This window comes from Monodelphis domestica, chromosome 3, assembly GCF_027887165.1.
Source record: "Monodelphis domestica isolate mMonDom1 chromosome 3, mMonDom1.pri, whole genome shotgun sequence".
Classification (NCBI taxonomy): domain Eukaryota; kingdom Metazoa; phylum Chordata; class Mammalia; order Didelphimorphia; family Didelphidae; genus Monodelphis; species Monodelphis domestica.
Genome location: NC_077229.1, coordinates 73,077,057 through 73,097,462, shown reverse-complemented (window position 1 = coordinate 73,097,462; position 20,406 = coordinate 73,077,057). Strand labels below are relative to the sequence as shown.

Here is a 20,406-nt window from a genome sequence, read left to right as displayed (position 1 = left end):
GGGTCCCAGGGAGTGCGCCTCTCCTCAACACACTCCTTTTCTCCCCTCCCCCCTTTCCCCAATCTCGGCTCCAGTTCTGAGCGGACAGGGATAGAGGCCTCCGGGAGGTCGGGTTCCGGCTCTGGCTCTCTGAGTCTGTAGTGGGGAGGGGGAGAGAAAGGAATGGGGACAGCCTTGGCCCGGGGCCCGCCCCGCTCCCGTCCGAAGCACTCAGACACTTTATGAGTCCAGCGGAGTTCAAGCCAGGCCGGCTCCAGCATGGCTTCTTTGGGGTCTCAGGACTAAAAAGAGCCCGAGACAGAGACGGAGTCAGACAGAGGCGCGCTTGGTGGTGATGCGGCTCCAGACAGACCCCGAGAGATAAGTCAAGGCTTGGAAAGAGAGGAACAAAGTCTGAGACAGAGACGGAGAACGCGCCGGGACAAGAAACTGAGAAGCCAAGAAAGCAAGCTTCGGGCAGAGGGAAACAGAGTCTAGCAAAGAGCCCTGAGACTGAGTCAGAGCCGGACAGCAATAGAGACGGGAGGGGGGCGGGGGGCAGTGACCAGCAGTGACAGAGCCGGAGGAGCCGGGGTTGGAGAGAGACCCTGAAAGACAGAGCGAGCCTTAAGAGCAAAGTGGGGCGGGGCGGACTCCCCGCGCCTGGGCCCGGGCCAGGTCCCCAGCTGCGGGCCGGGCGGGAGGAAAGGACTTTTTGGGAGCGAGCTTCGAGGTGGGGGGCCGAGGGCCCTGGGCTGTGTGTTTCTATTCTTCCGGCCGCCTCAGGCCGGCCTGACCCCCGCTCTCTGTCCCGGGACCCCCCCGGAAGCCCCGCCCAGGCGACGGGCGGAGAAAAAGACCCAACGCGGAGAGAGGGACACAGAGACACACGGAGTGACACACTGAGAGGGGTGGGGGGAGGGAGAGACAGAGACGGAGAGAGACACGCAACCAGAGACACCCCGAGACAAAGAGACTCCCAGACACCCCGAGAGAACCAGAGAGAGCCCAGAGGCAGCAGTCTGGGAACCTTCGGAGAGCCAGCCTGCCATGCTGGGTGGGCAGCACAGCCCCCCGGGCCCCGGCCCAGGCACCCCCTCCTCACCAGTCGGGTCTCCCCGGGCCTCCCCGCGCAGCTCTCCTGGGCTCTTCAGGAAACTGCTGGTAAACCAGAGCATCCGACTGCAGCGTCGCTTCACGGTGGCCCATCCTCTCTGGTGAGCGTCCCCTGCCCACCCCCAGTCCCCCAGCAAGGGGACTGCTCCAGAGATGGAGGGAGGGGTCCTGAGAGGGAGGAGCTTAGGGACCTACCAGGGAGACAGGTACCAGACTCACATACCAGGGCTGAGAGAGGGGGAAAGCCCGACAGAAGGATATCGGCAGGTGTAGACAGCAGCAGAGCCAGAGACAGATGGCAAACTAAATTTGCTCCCAAGGCCAATTTCCACACTTCTGGAACTCCAGAGGTAGAGAGGCAGAGACTAAAGGAGGCTCAAGCCTGCAGGCCAGACAGAAAGCAACAGAACTAGCCAGAACCCCGTCAAAAGAGCTGGAGCCCCCCAAAGAGGCTGAAGCAGCCAGCCAGAAGCAGAGGCTCCCAGAGGGGAAAGGTGATGGGGATGGAGAGCCAGTAAGAAACAAGAGGCTGGTCTCAGAGTCTAGGAAACTGGCATGGGGCTGGTGGCCCCCACAGAGGCTGGGGGCAGAGACCAGGGGGCAGACAGAGGAACAGAGAGCTAGGCCAACAAGGGATGGGGGGGGGAGGGAGGGAGCAACTTCTGGCACAGGAGGTGGGGGTGTGAGTGGTGTGTCCTTGTCCTCTCTCCTTTGGCTCTGTGGGACACTTGGCCCCACCCCATCCTTGGCTGTGTGACAGCTACTGAGATCCCTGGGTCCCTGTGGCACCGGTCCAGCCTAAGCCTTGGCCCAGGCTCTGACCCTGCCTATGGGAACAGTAGAGCTCTCTTCTTCAGCAAAGGTAGTGATGGACTTGGGAGAGGCCTCTGAAGACCCCAGAAATGAGATGGGCTTAGAACAGGCAGAGCTGGGCTCTCTCATCATGGGAGGGCTTAGGGGGAACTCGGTGTCTCTGCACCTGATAGCACTGCTCCGTCGTTTGCCAGAGTGCTCTGGTCCTCTGTTGGACCAGCAGAATCCACCTTGTTGTTATTATTGTCGTTCCATACTTCCTGAGCCTATCTGAGGCTTTCTCTGCAAAGTTACTGAAAGGCTTTGCCATTTCCATCTCCAGCTCATCTTATACATGAGGAAATGGAGGCAAACAGGGTTAAGTGACTTGGGCAGGGTCACACAGTTAGTAAGTGTCTGAGGCTAGACTTGAACACAGGAAGATGAGCTTTTGACTCCAGACTTGGCACTCCATCCCCTGAGCCACCCACTTACCCCCCCAAACCTCCCAATCTCTCTTTTTTCCCTCTTTCCTAGCTGCCTCTCTCTGGTGGGATAGATAGAACCATTCTCTTCATAAGACCCCATTTCTGTGCCTCAGGTGGAAAGGTCAAAAGCTTTGAATTCATCTGCAAAGGACCTGGGTTCAGATCCCATTTCTGCTACTGTGAATCCTTTGGCAAGTCATTGATTGAATTTCCTTGGGGCTCAGTTCACACCTCTGAAAATGAGGAAGAAGAGCTCAACCATCTCTCAGGGTCTTTCCAGCTTTAAATCTTACCATCTCCACTAAAAAAAAATCAGAGGCAACAAAGTAGCTCAGGGGATAGAGAGCCAGACTGGAAGTTAGGAGGTCCTGGGTTCAAATCTGGGCTCAGACACTTCCTAGCTGTGTGACCCTGGACAAGTCACTCCCATTGCCTGCCCGGTCTTAATATTGATTCTAAGATGGAAAGTAAGGTTCTTAATTTTTTTTTCAAAGGAAATCTACTCCAGATCCATCAGGAGGAAACTGGCTATACTTCCACCCAAGGGCCAGGGGTGTTTGGAACAAGCATGTGGCATTTAAAGATGCTCATTGTAGACCCACTTGCTGCTTCTCAGTTCCCAGGCTAGTCCTCATTTTAATGCTCCAACCAAGCCAGTCCTGGGTGGTTTGAACAAGGAGGACACTGCCCCTCCCAGGCCTCCATTAGGTAGGAGTCTCATAACAGTTCCATTCCTTCTGCTTTGGTTCCTTTTCTCCCATTTGCCTTCTGACTCTAGGCTGTCAAATCAAACTAAGAGGAAAATGGGCTGCCATATCTGCTTGGGGCTGGAGAAGGGAGAAGAGAGCAGGGGAAATGGACAGAAGGGGTCCAAAAGTGAATGCCAGGGGCAGCTGAGTGGTTCGGTAGATAGAGAACCAGGCCTGGAGATGGGAGGTCCTGAGTTCAAATCTGGCCTCAGACACTTCCCAGCTGTGTGACCCTGGGCAAGTCACTTAACTGGCTCTTACCACTCTTCTATCTTGGAACCAATACACAGCACTAATTCCGAGGTGGAAAGGAAGGATTTTAAAAAAGCAAAGTGAATGCTGTCTCGGGTTCCATGAAAGGAGACATAGTGTTCAGAGCAAGCAAGGTGTTAGGAAGGACATTCGAACATACAGAGGAATGCAAGGGAGCTACTGAAGGAGCTTGAGCTGAAGCTCCACGGCAAAGAATAGCCAGGAGAAAAGCCTTGGGGTGGGGAGAGGGGGAGGGTATGGATGTGGGGGGCCATCGCTGCCCTCTTCCAGTACTTGAAGGGCAAGAACTTAGAAGTACAATTAGGTTTGCTCTGCTGGGGCAAGAGGGCAGATCTGGGAGCAATAGGGTGGGGGCTGTAGGGGAGCTGCAGGGAAGCAAATTTTAATTCCATGTAAGGAAAAGACTCTCCCAAAGTAGATGGGTAGGCTCGCTTTGGGAGGGAGTGAGTTCCCCGTCACTAGATGTCTTTGAGCAAAAGCTACTTGCTAGGGATATTTTTTAATTGAAAATTTTGTTTATTTCATTCATTTAGAATCTTTTCCCATGGTTCCATCCCTCCCCTCCCATCACCCCCCTCCCGTAGCCAATGGGCAATTCCACAGGGTTTTACATGCGTCCTTGATCAGGACCTATTTCCGTGTTATTGATATTTGCACCAAGGTGATCGCGTAGAGTCTGCATCTTGCTGGGGGTATTTTGAAGGTGGATCCTTGGGCAGATAAGGGCAAGGCTGAAGAGCCTCTGGGCCTCGTGGTTCTGGGAGTCTAGCTGCCATCGCCATTGGGAAAGAAATGATGGCGGAATAGAGCTGGAAGGGACGTCGGCTTATCCAATCCAACTGTTTTATGGATTTTACAGAGAAACTGAGGCTCAGCCATGAAACTTAGAGCGGGCAGCTCCCCGACTTAGCCAAGGAGGCCCTGGACCTTGCTCCTCAGCGCAGTCAAATGGGGTAAACGCTCCATTTGGAGTCAGGGGTCTCCGCCTCCAAGCCTGACTGCCTGGCTGCCCGCGATCTAGGGCGTCTCTTTGGATCTCACACCCTGTGCTCCGCCCCGTCTCGAACCCATGATCCAATGGCTTTGGGCACTTTCTCTGGGGTGGTTCTGCCTCGCCCCTGGGTGCTGGTTCTCAGGACGTGTCCCCAGAAATGCCACGGGGCCCAAACCTTTGGCGGAGTCTGCTCTCTGCCTGGAGGATTCTGCTGCGCCTGGGGGGAGCTGGGGATGGAGGAGACATTGGGAGGAACTGGCGGGATGGACGCTGCAGGGGTCAGGGTCAGGCAGCTCTCCCAGGCCCTCTCAGCTCGGAGCCAGGGCTCCTGAGGGGCCAGGCAGGGGGCCAGCCAGCAGAGTCTCCTCTTCAGCCCCTGCTCCCTTCCCAGCCCGGGAGGCACCTGCCTAAACAAGCAGGGAGACCTCCACTGGGAGCAGGCTTGGGCCGGGGAGCCTGGGACTGGGAGCTTCCTCAGCTGGGAGACGCGGGATTCAGAGGGGTGGCAGGAGTCGGAAGGGCAGGGCTCGGCCTGCGGGGAAGTTCAATCCCTGGCTCTGGGAGAAAACAAAGAGGATGGAACCCTGTCTGCGGGGTGCCACCCCACCCCCGGATCCGGAATGGGCGGGCAGCCAGGCAGAGGGCCAGAGGCTGGCCGCCAGGCTTTGACTCTGGCTTCAGCTGCCACAGCTCCACACTGGCCCCTTTGTGCCTGGGCTGGAGTCCCAGTGTGATAATATCAGCTGAAGCTCTAGGGCACCCCTAGGCCCAGGGAGCTCTGGGCGGGACCGGAACGGGGGAGGGAGCTCAGGTGGGCCTGTGATGGATTGACTGAGCATGTGGCATCTCTGCCTGAATGAGCATATGTATGGGAAGGACAGAGGGTGTGACTGCGTGTGTGTGTGTGTGTGTGTGTGTGAGAGAGAGAGAGAGAGAGAGAGAGAGAGAGAGAGAGAGAGAGAGAGAGAGAGAGAGAGAGAGAGAGACAGAGAGACAGAGAGAGACAGAGAGACAGAGAGACAGAGAGACAGAGAGACAGAGAGACAGAGAGACAGAGACAGAGACAGAGAGAGGGAGGGAGGGAGAGAGACAGACAGAGAGGGAGGGAAGGAGGGAGAGAGAAGGGAGAGAGAGAAATGAGAAAGAAAGAGAAAAAGAAAGAAAGAGAGAAGGGAGAGAGAAGGAGAGAGAAAGGAGGGAGGGGGAGAGAGAGGATGGAAAAGAGAGAGAGGGAGGGAGGGAAAGACAGACAGATGGGGGAAGGCAGGAGGGGGAGAGAGATATAAAGTGAGGGGAAGGGAGGGGGAGAGAGAGGTAGAGAGAGAGACAGAGAAACAGAGAAAGAGACAGAAAGAGAGAGGGAGGGAGGGAGAGAGACAGAGAGAGGAAGGGAGGGAGACAGACAGAGAGGGAGTGAGGGGGGAGAGAGGAGAGGCAGACAGAGAGGGAGGGAAGGAGGGAGAGAGAAAGGATAGAGAGAAATGAGAAAGAAAGAAAGAGAGAAGGGAGAGAGGGGGAGAGAGAGGGAGGGAGGGAGAGAGAAATGAGAGAAGGGAGAGAGAGAGAGAGAGAGAGAGAGAGAGAGAGAGAGAGAGAGAGAGAGAGAGAGAGAGAGAGAGAGAGAGAGAGAGAGAGAGAGAGAGAGGGAGGAAGGGAGGGAGGGAGGGAGAGAGAAGGAGAGAAGAGAGGGGGAGGGAGAGAGAGACAGAGAGAGAGAAAGGGAGAGAGAAGGAGAGAGAGAGGAGGGAGGGGGAGAGAGAGGATGGAGAAGAGAGAGGGAGGGAGGGAAAGACAGACAGACAGGGGGAGGGCAGGAGTGGGGAGAGAGAGATATAAAGTGAGGGGGAGGGAGGGAGAAAGACAGACAGACAGACAGAGACAGAGAAAGAAGAAAGGGAAGAGAAGGAGAGACAGACATAAAGGAGAGGAAAGAAAAGAGACAGTGTCTTCTAGGGCTGTGTTGTGAGAGGTGAAATTATGCTTGAGTTTGGGGGGGGGGGAGACATCCATGAAGCTTGCTGGAACAGGAGAGCAGGTATTCACTTTGGTTAGCCTGGGCTAAGTAGTTCCATCTCTGAGCTTTCCTGTGTGTAACCATCACTAGTCAACAAGCATTTATGAAGTCCCTTCTCTCTACTAGACTCTGTGCTAGGTGAGGCAAAAAAAAAAATCAAATGTAGATGACAGAATGTTGGACTAAGACAGTGATGGTGAGCCTTTTGGAGATGGAGGGCTGGGTCCTGCCCTCACTCCCCAAACCAAATGCTGTGCCTGCCCCCCAAGAGACCTCCTGCCATGCCCCACCCTGACATGTGCCTGGAGCACCCTGCCCCCCTTACCCCACACAGGGGAGGGAGGAAGGGCTCCCATTGGGCTGTTGGGCAGTTGGGGTGGGGGATGTTAAAAAAATGTCATCAGGCACCATAGAAAGGAGGGGGGAACAGCTCTGCCACAGCCCCTCTGCCTTTCTAGTAACAAACTGGGGGGGGGGGGGGGGATGAGTGCCCACAGAAAGCCCTCTGCATGCCATCTTTGGCACTGCTGCCATAAATTCGCTATCACTGGACTAGGATTTAGCCTGAGTTCTAATCCTGCCTCAGATAGCTTTGTGAAGTTGGTTAAGCCCCTTAAATGTAACTTTCTCTCACCTTCAGTTTCCTTATGTTTAATACTTCTCAGGGTCATGGGGATCAAATGCCATTTAGAACTAGAAGTTTCTGCCCTCTAGGAGATTACATTCTATGGGGAAAATAGGGATGTGTCTAAGTAAATTAACAAACTATATACACCAGGCAGTAAGGAATGCAGGGGATAGAACCTTGGCCCCCAAATCAGGAGGAGCTGAGTTCAAATACAGCCTCAGACACTTAGTAGCTGTGTGACTCTGGGCAAATCATTTCACTCTGTTTGCCTCAGTTTCCTCATCTATAAAATGATCTGGAGTAGGAAATGGCAAACCATTCCAGCATCGTTGTCAAGAAAACCCCAAATGGGGTCATAGAAAGGTAGGCATGACTGAACAACTAAGCATATGGACAGTAATGAGAAAGGCGCTAACAATGGAATCAATTAACAAGAATTTATTAATCACCTACTGCATGCCAGGCATTATAATAAGCCTCCATCCTCTACCCAACTGCTAAAACAATCTTTTTAAAAAAATGTAAGAGTTTACTCTTACCTTCTGTCCTAGAATTGATACTAGGTATTAGTCCCAAGAGGCTAAGCAAGTGGAATTAAGTGACTTGACTACAGTCACACAGTTAAGAAGTGTCTGAGGCCAAATTTGAACCCAAGACCTCCTGACTTCAGGCCTGGTGCTCTATCTAATGAGTCACCTAACTGCCTTCTACCCCAATTGACTTTTAAAGGCCTTCAAAAGGCATCCCCCTCCTACCTTTTTTCTCCTTACTCCCTTCCCTCTATTCTCTGATCTGGCAACTGTTCCTCACACAAGACTCTCCATCTCTGGCCTCCAAGCATTTTCCCTGCATGTCCTCCTGTGCCTCAAATGTTCTCCTTCTTCATCTCTACCTCCTGGCCTCCCTAGCTTCCTTCAGATCTCAGATAAAATCTGTGCCTCTCCCAGAAACTTTTTGCATTCCTCCTAAACTTTAGTGCCTTCCCTCAAGAGATTATCCCCAAGTTTCTCCTTGTATATATATAGCTTTGTGGTTGTTTTACCATTAAACTATGAACCATATTTTTGCCTTCCTTGATATCCCACGGTGCTTGACCGATGAGGTCCCAGGGAGGCAAGTACACAGCCAGAGGACTCTGCCTTCAAGGAGTTTAACAGTTGAGAAAGATGGATCTCAATGGAGATGAAAGGACAAGTGTTACACAGAAAGGGGCAGCCCCTGGTCTCATTGAAGAATCTATAATCCTACATTGAGGCAACTTTTATTCATTCAGTTGAAAGAGCACTGAAGGGGAAGCTAGGCGGTGAAGGGGATAGAGCCCCAGGCCTGGAGTCAGGAGGACCTGGGTTTGAATCTGGCCTCAGACACTTCCTAGTGGTGTGACCTTGAGCAAGTCACTTAAACTCAATTGTCTAGCCCTTACCATTTTTCTGCCTTAGAATCTTAGTAATCTATTGTAAGACAGAAGATAGGGTTAAAAACACACCCACTGAATTCAGAGACATATAAACTGAGTTCGAATCCTGATTCTTCTCCTTGACAACTGCATGTCCTTGGGCAATCCTCAGTTTCTAAAATGAGGACTTAGATGGCCTCTGAAGTCCCTTCCAACCCCTTTCATCACCACAGAGAATAACCCATCCATCCCATCTCATCCTTGTGCCTCCCTCAGATCTTCCACGGAGGCCCTCTTACATTTCATGGGTACAAGCGCACCATCAGCTGTCCATCCCGATGTCATCTCTCACTTTTGCTACATGACCAACTTTAGCTCCTTTTCTGATTACTTATTTCCTCAATAATATACCTTCTAGCAAATTTTGCTCACTATGTGCCTAACCTAGATTAAATTGCTTACTATCTCCTGGAACAGGAAGGAAAAGGAAAGAGGGAACAGTTTGGATCTTATAATTTCAGAAAGTGTATGTTTAAAATGATTACATGTAATTGGGAAAGTAAAATATCAAAAATTAAAATAAAAACACAATATCCCTTCTAGCAGGTTCCTTAACCTTTTTTATTTCATGGACCCCTTTGGCAGTCTAGAGAAGTCTAAGGACCACTTTCTTAGAACACTGTAATTAAATGCATAAAAGACATGGGACCATAAAAGAAATTGAGGTTGTCCCAAGCAACTCCCTATGGGTTGTCTGTCAAGTCAGAGAGAGATCACAGTATGTATTGGCGATGGAATTTTTCCAGGCCTCTGATGAAATCATAGGTCCTTGCAAATACAATGGTCAGCAGTGGTTATTATTATTATCTTCCCTCCTGTGTTCCACCTCCTATCTAAAACCCAAAGCTCTTTACCCATACTAGTGTCTTTATTTTTTTGAATCCTCACCTTGCATCTTAGAATCAAAACTGTGTATTAGTTCCAAGGCAGAAAAGTGGTAATGGGGGTTAAGTAACTTTCTCACAGTCACACAGATAGGAAGTATCTGAGGTTAGATTTGAACCCAGGACTTTCCATCTCTGGGTCTGGCTCTCTATTCACGGAGCCACCTTGCTGCTTTTCCCTTCCACAGTAGTATCTTAGAAGGTGACCCATCGGAGTACAGAGTCCTGGAGAAGGAATCAGAACAGTTGGTTGGGTTCCACTTTGTCCCTGACTGATAGAGAGAGCTTCCATACCTGGAGTTTCCCCAAGATGACACATCCACCATGCAGTTTTATATTCCTTGTGCTACTTCTTGTACATAGCTGATTACAGGTGGCAAAACTGGTGGTTTTGCAGATAGAATGCTAGACTCAAAATCATGAAGATCTATGTTCAGATTCCACTTTTAGTGCTAGCTATTCAAGGTTGGAATGAAGGGGGAACGGAATAAGCATTTCTTAATTTCCTGCTAAAGTGCTTAGAGACATTATCTGATTATTTTATCCTCATAAGAACCCTTTGAGGCTATTATTATCCCTATTTTACAATTGAAGAAACTGAGGTAAACAGAGGTTAAGTTGATGTGCCTTGCCCAGAATGTCCACAGCTGGATTTTCCTGACTCTGAGTCCAAGGATCTATCCTTTGGGACACTTTTCTGGGGACCTTTTCTTCATTTGTGGGCTGAACTACAAGATGGATATTGAGATCCCTTCTAACTGAGGTTCTCTAATTCTGCTGATTATTATTAGAAATATATACTAAAGCAATAATATACGTATAACTCCGTGAAATTGCTTATCATCTCCAGGAAAGGGGAGAAGGGAGAAAGGGAGAAAATTTGGATCTTATAATTTCAGAAAATGTATGTGGAAAATTGCTATTACATGTAATTATCAAAATAGAATATCTTTTTTAGAAAGAAAGAAAGAAAGAAAGAAAGAAAGAAAGAAAGAAAGAAAGAAAGAAAGGAAGGAAGGAAGGAAGGAAGGAAGGAAGGAAGGAAGGAAGGAAGGAAGGAAGGAAGGAAGGAAGAAAGAAAGAAAGAAAGAAAGAAAGAAAGAAAGAAAGAAAGAAAGAAAGAAAGAAAGAAAGAAAGAAAGAAAGAAAGAAAGAAAGAAAGAAAGAAAGAAAGAAAGAAAGAAAGAAAGAAAGAGGAAGGAGGGAGGGAGGGAGGAAGGAAGGAAGGAAGGAAGGAAGGAAGGAAGGAAGGAAGGAAGGAAGGAAGGAAGGAAGGAAGGAAGGAGGGAAGGAGGGAAGGAAGAAAGAAAAAGAAAGAAAAGCAATATACTCCTGCAGCAGCTAGGTGGCTCAGGAGGTAGAGCCAGGCCTGGAGATGGGAAGTCTTGGGTTTGAATTTAACTTTAGATCCTTCCTAGCTATGTGACCCTGGGTGAGTTACTTGAGCTCAACCACCTAGCTCTTACAGCTTTCTGCTGTAAAACAGCAGAAAACAGAGAGTAAAGGTTTAAAAAAAAAGAAAAACACAGCAGCCTACTTACCCACTGGACTGATGTGTCCACTGCCCTCTGGGTCACCTACTATGCTGATTCCTCTGACTGCATGAGGAAAGGATACAACTTTAGGAAGGACAGGGGTTGGGAGAGACTGTGCCTTAGTTTTCTGAATGAATATTAAGATTAGGGGGAGGAGAGACACCTAGAAGCCTGTTTTGTTGAATTGTAGAGTGTATAAAGAGGAGAAACGTGGCAGTCCTAGAAAAGCAGGCTGGAGCCCATTCAGGAAGGTTTTAAATGCCAAACAAAGGAGAGTGTATTTGATCCACCAGGCACTAGGGAGTCATTGGGGCTAAATGACCAGCAGAGTGACATGGTGAGACCTCAGCTCGCTCTGCTCTGATCCCGGGAGAGAAAAAGGACGAGGGTCAGACTGGAACAAGGCAAGCCAAGATCCCTGCAGGGCCAGCAGCTAGCAGCCTCTGGAAGGGAGAAGAGACAGCATGGTCCTCATTAACCTTTCGGGTTGCCCTAGGCCACTGGCGAAAGTTATTGGGGATTCCTTTCCTGTGTGCGAGGTCCAAGAAGGCCGAGGAAAACTCGTCCGACTCTCAAACCGTAATTCGTGAGAGGAGTCCTTAGGCCTGTGGATGGGGGAAACTGAAACTCCTGGTCTATGGAGTGGGGGAAGGGAGGGGTCTCTGGGTTGGAGGAAGGAGCAAAAGGTGGGGGCGAGCCGTCCTCGGACACTAAGCCCCGAGTCCACAGCAATGCCACCTCGGCCCGCCAGGGGGCTCACAAACGTTGCTCTTCCCTTGCCTCTATCCCTAGGAATTTCGGGGCCCGGGGTGGATCGGGGAGGACCCGCTGGGGTTGGAAGGAGTCGGGGGGGAAAGGGAACAGGGCTGCCCCCTTCGGGACTTGCAGAGGGCCGATGACTGTGCTCAGAACCAGACACTGTGGGCCTCCAGCTTCGCGACCCAGCCTCTTTCACCCCACCCTACCCCCGCCCCCAACCCCGCGGCCGCCCGGCGGAGCTTCCTGCGTCATGGAAAGCGGCTGCCTCTGACCCTCAGGGCCCCCAGCGGTCCGGGCCGGGATGGGCCGGCCTGGGCGGGGCGCGACGTCTGAGCTCCCCCACCCTCCTGGCCCAGCCTGAGAGGGCTTAATTAACCCTTCCCCCTCCATATAGGGTCTCCCTGCGAATCTTCTCTGAGGGGGAAACTGAGGTAGAAGGCTAAGGGACTGGGGCCCACCGCGGGTGGCTAGGATTGAGCTGGGTCTCGCAGTGGGCGTTGCCTTCCCCTGGTCACAGCGCTTCTAGGATGGTCTCAGATCTTCCTGCAGAGGATCTCCATCCTCAGGACCCAACTGCCTCGTCCGGGGGCCAAGACCTCCGCCCTCTTGGAGCGGACCAATTAGTGCCTGAGCTGGCCTCGGTCCCGCCCCGGAGCAGGGTTCCCTCCCACCTTCCCGGCCCGAGTCCTGAAGGGAGGCGAGGTCTGCCCCCCATAGGACTTCCACTCCCTACGCCACCGACATGGAGCCATTAGTCTTCCCTCCCCCCCTCCCGTTGTCCCCTCTCCCGTCCCCCCGCCCCCAACTTCACCCATCCCTCGGAGGCTGGGAGGCGAGCGGGCTCCTGGATCTCGGGCGGGAGGTCTCAGTCTCCTCCCCTGTCTCTAGTTTGAATGGTAATAGCTTATATCCGTTGGACTTTCAGCGCTTCCGCATCTATTAAATCTACGTATCTCTGAGTGATCGGGAGCCCCAGTGGAGGCTGAGGCATAATAAAAAGGGGCATCTGGGACCTGGGACTACAAGACCAGCTCTTTATGGAGCTTGTCAGGGTGTATCAATCGACAAGCAGTGAGGAAGCAAGCGCCTTCTATGTGCCAAGTCCTGTGCTAGCCCCCGGAGACAGGGATAGGGACTAGCCCCGGGATTTCATTGGCATGGGGAGGAAACTCATTGCAGGTGAGGAAACTCCTTCTGCCAGTTCTGTTGGCATCTCCTCTGCAGATTGTAGTCTTAGAAAGTAGACCCGGAGAGAGAAGGCAAATGAAACTGTCCTTTCCCTTAAGCAGCCAACTTTCATTCTAATAAGGGTAATCCTGCGCACGTATAAGCGTAGACCGTACTGTATTGGATTCTGTACAGTGAATCCGAGGCAATGGCGGGAAGGGGGGAGGGGGGCTGAGAAGTGAGGCGGAGGGGTCGGGAAAGGCCTCCGGGAGGAGGTTGCCTTTGAGCTGGATCTTGAAGGGACCTAGGGAGTTCCTAGAGGGAGTGACGAGGGAGGGCATTCCAGGCGTGGGGGGCAGCGTTTGCAAAGGTGCCGACAGGAGATGGGATAGATGAGGAACAGCGAGAATACGAATTTTGAGTTAAGGGGAAGAATGTGCAAATAAGCCTGGAAAGATGAACTCGTCAAACCTTGAAGATTCTAAACGTCGAGCATAGTTTGGCCGCATCTGTGTTTCTCTGTGTATCCGTATGTGGTCTGTGTGCATCAGTATGTGGTCAGTGTGTGTATGTGTCCGACCGGGTGCGCGTGTGCGCGGACACGTCCCCGGACTGACCTTCCCCTAAGCCCCCGAGTTTCCCCGACCTCAGACCCTCCTCCCCCGCCCCCGGGCCGCCCGCTCGGTTTTTTAACCCTTCCCACGCTCCCGGGCTCGAGCCCAGAGGCTGCCTGGGCCCGGGTCTCCGGGCAGCGCAGAGTTAAGAACGACAGGGTGACGTCACGGAGGGGGGCTGGCCGGAGCGCGCGGTCGGAGGGAGGGACAAGGGGAGGGGGGCGCGTGGCCGAGAGCGGCTACCCCGGAGCGCGGCGCCCCCCTCCCCTACCGGGCTCGGGATCCTCACGCAGCTAGGCGCTGCCCAGCTCCGAGCGCCAGGCGGGAGGGGGCAGTGGGAAGCCGGGGGGAAAAGGGGGAGGAGTCCCGAGCATGCGCCCCCAGCCCCGAGCCCCCGGCCTCGAGCGCAGCGCAGCGCGGCGGCCCGCGGCTTCTCCGGCCCGAGCCGCGAGCCATGTCCCCGCCGCACTACGGGGCCCCCAGCAGCTGCTGCGAGCGCTGCCGCCGCCCGGGGAGGAGGAGGCGAAGGGGGCGGAGGCGAAGGCGCAGAAGGCGTGAGTCCTGCGCTCCGGACCGGGCGCCACTATGAACCTGCCGCCGGGCAGCGGGGGCGGCCCCCCGACCCTGCTGCGCCTTGGAAGCGGCGGCGGCGGCGGCTCCCACCTCCTCGGCTCGCCCTGCGCAGTCAACCGGCCCATTGACATCGTGGGGAAGCGCCGACGGTAACGCCCTGGGGGCGGGTTGGGAGCCCCGATCGGGATGGCTGGGGGGGGGGGGGGCCTTCCAGTCTTGCCTCCTGTTCTACGTCGAAGGGCCTTTCCAGCTCGGGCAATCCGTGTCCCACCTTCGGAGGTCCTTTCCAGCTCGGGCGCTCTAAGTTGAGAGGTTGCGAGGACCTCCCCTCCCAGCTCTTCTGCTCTAAAGTCCCCTCCAGTTCTGACGTTCCCTGCTCTAAGGACCCTCAGTTCTGTCGTTCCAAGCTCCAAGGCTCCTTCCAGGTCTGGCGTTCTTTGTCCCGTGACACAGATACGGCTCTGACATTCGGGGTTCCCCGATCTAAGGACCCCCCCCATCTGACATCCGATAGTCGGATCGCTTCTACAGCACCCTTGTGTATTCTTTCTGCGGCCCTTCAGCACCCCAGTTCTGTTTTGGGGGGAGCTCGCAGCCCCGATACTCTCTTCCGAGGGCTCGTCCACTCAGTGGGGGACCAGGATAAGCACGGCGGCGACGGGGCTCCCGAACCGAGTCCTGTGTAGTCAGGCAAGCCTATTGCCATCTCCGCCCTCCCCCAACTTCATTTCCCGGGTCTGACACTATGTTCGAACGTCCCTTCTGGAGGGAAGCCTCTGTGGAGGCTACGGCTAGGCACCACGTGGGCAGGGAGAAGCAGGGGCTGCAGCTGTCTTCTGGCCTAAGATTAGCCCCTGGGGGAGGGGGAGGGAGCAGGACACTGAGAAAGGGGAAGCCGATTGGCTTAGAAAGGTGAGGGGGAGACAGGTGCCCCCTGAAGAGAGGACTGGTAGGAAATGTCAGGCAGGGGCACCCCGGGGTGGCCCCTCAGGGACAGAAGTCCAGGCCAGCCTGGGGCCTGGGAGTTTTGCCAGCCCCAGGGGACTGCCTAGGGGCAAGGTCAGTATCCTGCCTGCTGCTGGGGCATGGGCCGGAGCTCACCTATGTACAGACCTGGCTCCCGGCTCTGCTCCTCCCAAGAGAGGAGGGGGTGGAAAGGACGCCCCTTGAGCCCTTCTGGGCGCAGGCCTGGAGGGGAAGCTTGAGCTGAGAAGGGAAGGTCCTTCCTAGCAGCACAGCTAGGGATATATAGACTATGGCACCGAGGACACCCGGACAGAGCTCTGAGCCCACAGACACCCTCAGCACACGGACACGGACGCATGCGTGTGTCTAACATGTGTGTGCGTGCACACGCTCACGCCCCGCCCAGCACTGTCAGACTGTGGGCTCTTTGCGGGCAGCAATGGTTTCCCTCCCGAGTCCGGCCCAAATGCCTGCTGCTTCATTTCCTTCCAGACAGCTCAGCGGCCCATGAGGCTGTTGATCTCCCAGCCTCTGTGTGCTGGTGTGTGGCCTGGCATAGCCCCTGGCACCTGTGCTAGCACAGGCCTTGGCACACACACTGGTACATGCTGTGGTGTACACAAACACTGGGTACAAGCCCTGGCACAGTCTCTGGTAGACCTGCCGGCATACAGTAGGACACCCTGGCACCTGCCCCGTGCCCTGGGGTACACAAACACTGTCACATGTTCCGGTGCTCCTGCGTGTGCACACACACTCACACTCACACTCAGCCCAGCACTCCCTTCTGCCTGTCCTCCTCAGAGATGGTCTCACCACAGACTGTCCGGGGTGGACTGTGGTTTCTGGAGAACTAGCATAGCTTCTCCTCCCTCCCCCCGTACTCCCGGCTGGGGGTAGGGAGCAGGAAGACCAGATGTGTGGTCCCCGCGTCCCCCCAAGGATCCACTGTTCCTGGTGGGAGAGGACTTGACCATTCTCCAGTCCCTGCACTCCTCCTAGCCCCCCACCCCAATCATGGCACAGCCCAGACCCAGCTGCCCGAGCCTGAGCCCCAGGGATTTAGGGCATGTGCCCCGGATTTCTGTGGGGAAGCAGATGGGAGGGAGAGGATGGGAAAATGCAGGAGAGGGAGAGACGGGCTCTTCAGCCTTGGGTAGGAGAGAAAAGGAAAGGGGACCTGAGCAGGCTCTCTAGTCTGTGATGATGGGAAGGAGGAAGAGCCACACCAAGTCCTGGAAATGCAGGCCTGTTGCACCACCTTGGGCTCTGCCGGCTGGTTCCTTAGGGAAGTGAGGCCTCTTCCTTGTGACTGGGGCTAAACTGGCCTCCGGGACCCTGGGGTCTTGGGTGGAAGGCCCCAATCTCTGGCTCAGATATGCCATCAATGGGACAAGAGGTGATGGAGAAAAGGATGGATGTCTCTCTGAGAATTAGGCATACCCCAAGCTTGAGATGCCACCATGCAGTCTTCTCTGCCAGTCATAATCTCCTTTGCTCTAGGCCTCATTTGCCCCTTTCTGAAACTTTTACCATGTAATTTTGTACCCTATTATTTGGCCTCCACTAGACTGGGAGATTCCCCAGGGCAGAGGCTATGTCTTCTCTCAACTTTTTGTCTTTGTACAGTAGGCATTTAACACATGTTTACTGCTCAGTCAGTAATTCTCTGGAAAGGGGAACATTTACTATAAAGGACTCTCCTAGAAGAAGCAGACTTGCTCTGCTTGGCCTCAGAGGACAGAACCAATCACAGTGAGGGAAGACTGCAGAGGAAAAACCCTAGACTAGTAGTCAAAGTTATACCTGCATGGAATGGACTGCCTCAGAAGAGAATAAGCTCCCCATCACTGGAGGTCTTTAAGGAGGGCCCACTTCCATTCAGCAAACTTTTGTTAAACCCCCTAGGACAATGTTGGTGAACCTTTTAGGGATCATGTGCCCAAAGTGTACCTTCAAGCTGCCTGTGAGCCCCCGTATTACCCCGGGCATCAGAGGGAAGAATTGCTCACATTGGGTGGAGGTGTGGGATGTGAAAATTGTCCTTAGGCGCAATGGAGAGGGGGAATGGAGCATCCCCCTCCGGCATACCAAGGCATGCGTGTCATACCTTTGCCAACACGGCCCTAGAATGTACAAGACACTGTGGTAGGCCCTGAGGATATAGACCAAAATGAATCAGTGTCTATCCTCAAAGAGTTTGCATTCTGGGACGGGGTCAGGTTGGAGGTGTCAGGAGGTAAGGGATGGCCTCATCATCAAGGAAGTTGTGAAGGGGGTTATTGTTGGGGTATGGGTTGGGTTTGATGGCCTCTGAGGTCTCTTCTAGCTACAAGAAGCAAGAAGACCTAGGCTGAAACCTTGACTGTGACATCTCTCTGTGTGACCTTAGAAATGTTCCTTCCCTCTTCCTGGATCTCAGTTTCTTTATTTGTTTAAAAAAAAAAGAAGTTGAAGTAAATGATCCCTAAGACCTCATCTGTCTCTAATTCCTATGATCCTGGGACAGGAACAAAATCTGGCCCCATGAGCCCTGTCTCTCTCTCCAGTGAGAACTTGCAGCCTTTTGGTGACTCATTCCTTCCTTCTCAAGGATGGATCATCTGGGACCAAGAGACAGCCAGCCCATCTCCTGGATGAAGAGGCTAATTCTTGGGGCAGGGGGGTTGACTTTAGGCATCAAGGAAAGGTCGGCGACATAGAATAATGGGACTAATGGAGAATTCTGAGAGCTCTGAGCTTGGCCAGCCTGGGCAGGAAGCCAGGCAGGAGTCTCCTTAACGTGGAGCTCGGTGTGGTGCTCATTCCACAGAGGTAGCGACACTCTTCATAGGTTTGCCAGTGGGGATTGGCCCATAATGAAAAGGGGGGAAGTGTTTGGAGTAAGAGAAGGACTGAAGACTGCCTCAGTTCCCTCCTCTCAGCTGTCTTGGGTCCTTCCTCTGCCCATAGCTTTGACCTCGAAAATGGCCTCTCTTCGGGAAGGAGCCCCCTGGATCCCCAGACCAGCCCTGGCTCAGGACTCGTCATCCAGGGCAACTTCCCTCACAGTCAAAGGCGAGAGTCTTTCCTCTACCGATCAGACAGCGACTATGACCTCTCCCCCAAGGCCATGTCCCGGAACTCCTCTACTGCCAGTGACTTGTGAGTATGATTGGGGAACTGGGGATTGGGGGTGGCAGAGGTGGCTGCTGCCAGCAAGGGTTCTGGGAGAGAATCCTTTGTTCCCGGATATCTTTGTTGGGGGAAAAGGTGGGGACAGAGAGAGGGGAAGAGTCTGAGTACTGTAACCCCGAACCAAAGCTGAAAAGTGGCTTCTAGCCCCAGTTCTCCCAAGAGACTTACTGGGTGACCAACTCTTTGCCATTGAGTCTTCCCCAAGGGGAATTGACTTCATATTCTACCCGTTCCCCTCTCCTCTGACATGCTGAGTCTATCTTATGTGGGGCAGCTTGTAAAACATTGGGGGGGGGTGAGGAGAGGGTGAATATTCACAGAGAGGGGAGAGAGCAGGGTGCCTTGGAAGGTAATCAGAGAGGACTTCCAGGAGGAGGCAGGGCAGCACCTCGTTTATTTTACCATGGTTCAAACTCTATAAGCATCTGTTGAATGAATGAATGGCCCAAGTGAGGCCTAGAAGGATGAGTAGATTTAGAAAAGGGAAGAAAAGAGCAGAGGGAGGGGATTTACGGCGATGTGGACACAGGCAAAGGCCCTACCTCTATGTGTGTGTACACCCCAGTCAGCAGATTGTGGGGAGCCTCAAAAGGCAGGCCCCCACCTAGGCCTCCATGCTGCCCTGTTCCTTCCTCACTGTCTGCTTCACCTAGATGCTTTCTCTCTCTCACAGACATGGAGAAGACATGATTGTGACTCCGTTTGCCCAGGTGGGTACCCATCTCCTGTGGGGAGAAAGTAGGGGGGGAGTGGGGATGGGGAGGGGGTTGTAGAGTGGGCCAGGGCAGGCCTCAGAACTCCTGTTCTCTCCATCTCCCCAGGGTTGGCCCCTTGGGGGCTGCCAAAGCTCTCAGGCCTCTTCCCTGGCCAGCCCCAGATGTCTCTCCCCAAAATAGCCCTGTCCCAGGGTCCACTCTGCCCCCACCTGGCTCAGCTGGGCTACTGGAGTAGGTGCTCAGGCTGGGAGGTTCAGTGGGTGGTGCCTCCCTTCCCAGGTCCTCGCCAGTCTGCGCACGGTCAGGAGCAACTTTGCCGTGCTGACTCGACTACAAGACCGCGTGGCCAAGTGAGCGCGTGCGTGTATGGAGGGCTGGGGGAGGGCCATTCGGGGTTCCAGCAGCCTGGCCTGACCCTAAGTGGGCCTCTGTATTCCACAGGAGAGTGTCTGGCAGTAACCCGACTTCTGGCTGCCGGGCCCCACCGCTGCCAGGTAATCAATCAACCGTCTGACTGTGCCTTTCGGGTTTCCAAGTCAGTGTCCTCTCCTCTGTCTGTCTCCACTGTCCGGGGGAGAAGGGCTCCCCATCCTGCTCCCCCCAGCACACTCACCAGCCTTTGGAGCCTTAGCAGGGCTTCCCTCATCCCTCCTTCCCGCTGGGAGCTCCCCCACCCCAGTTCTCTCCCCAGGGAGAAGGGGGGGCGAAGCATCACCCCAGGGAGCCCCCAGAACCCCTTTCCCAGCCGCACCTCCATCTACTCCCTTTTTCGGGTTTTCAGATAGGTTTCTTTTTTTTAATTTTTAAAAGTTCTCCCTCATATCTCGTTTTTACATTAACTAGATTTCCCAATCTATCCCTTCTCCCCGCTTCCACCCTCAGCCTCCCTTGCAGCCATGACAGAAAAGGGGGGAAAACCAACCAACATATCTACCACGTTCGATTTCAGGCCTTTTTCCAGTAGTGACTTGGAAATAGGTTCTGAACTCTGGACCCCAAAGCAATCAGTGCTTATTTGCATATAATTTGTAACAGTTACAGAAATGTGGGAGGAATTGGAAGTAGATTCCTAGAGTCAGAGCTCAGGGGCCTTGAGAACATGGAATGTCAGCTCTAGAGGGAACAGAGACTGTCAGAGCTGGGAGGGAGCTTAGAACAGAGAATGTCAGCTGGGAGGGAGCTTAGAACAGAGAATGTCAGAGCTGGGAGGGAGCTTAGAACAGAGAATGTCAGAGCTGGGAGAGACCTTAGAACAGAGACTGTCAGAGCTGGGAGGGAGCTTAGAACAGAGAATGTCAGAGCTGGGAGAGACCTTAGAACAGAGACTGTCAGAGCTGGGAGAGACCTTAGAACAGAGAGTGTCAGAGCTGGGAGGGAGCTTAGAACAGAGAATGTCAGAGCTGGGAGAGACCTTAGAACAGAGACTGTCAGATCTGGGAGGGAGCTTAGAACAGAGAGTGTCAGAGCTGGGAGAGACCTTAGAACAGAGACTGTCAGATCTGGGAGGGAGCTTAGAACAGAGAGTG

The 20,406-nt window shown here is 53.7% G+C and overlaps 1 protein-coding gene across 5 annotated transcripts in view; it reads left to right on the top strand.

Moving 5' to 3' along the window:
• The first annotated feature begins 690 nt into the window (after positions 1-690).
• PDE4C (phosphodiesterase 4C) overlaps positions 691-20,406 on the top strand; it is a 46,690-nt gene continuing 26,974 nt past the window's right edge. The window contains exons 1-5 of one of the 5 annotated variants that reach the window (XM_056822119.1): positions 691-1,196; positions 17,940-18,131; positions 18,838-18,874; positions 19,160-19,230; positions 19,322-19,374. In XM_056822119.1, the coding sequence (XP_056678097.1) occupies positions 1,030-1,196; positions 17,940-18,131; positions 18,838-18,874; positions 19,160-19,230; positions 19,322-19,374 (520 nt within the window). In that variant the 5' untranslated portion in view covers positions 691-1,029. Of the gene's footprint in view, positions 1,197-13,667; positions 14,171-17,939; positions 18,132-18,837; positions 18,875-19,159; positions 19,239-19,321; positions 19,375-20,406 lie in introns of those variants that run through there. The other 4 variants (XM_056822121.1, XM_056822120.1, XM_056822122.1 and 1 more) reach the window with 4 other exon arrangements.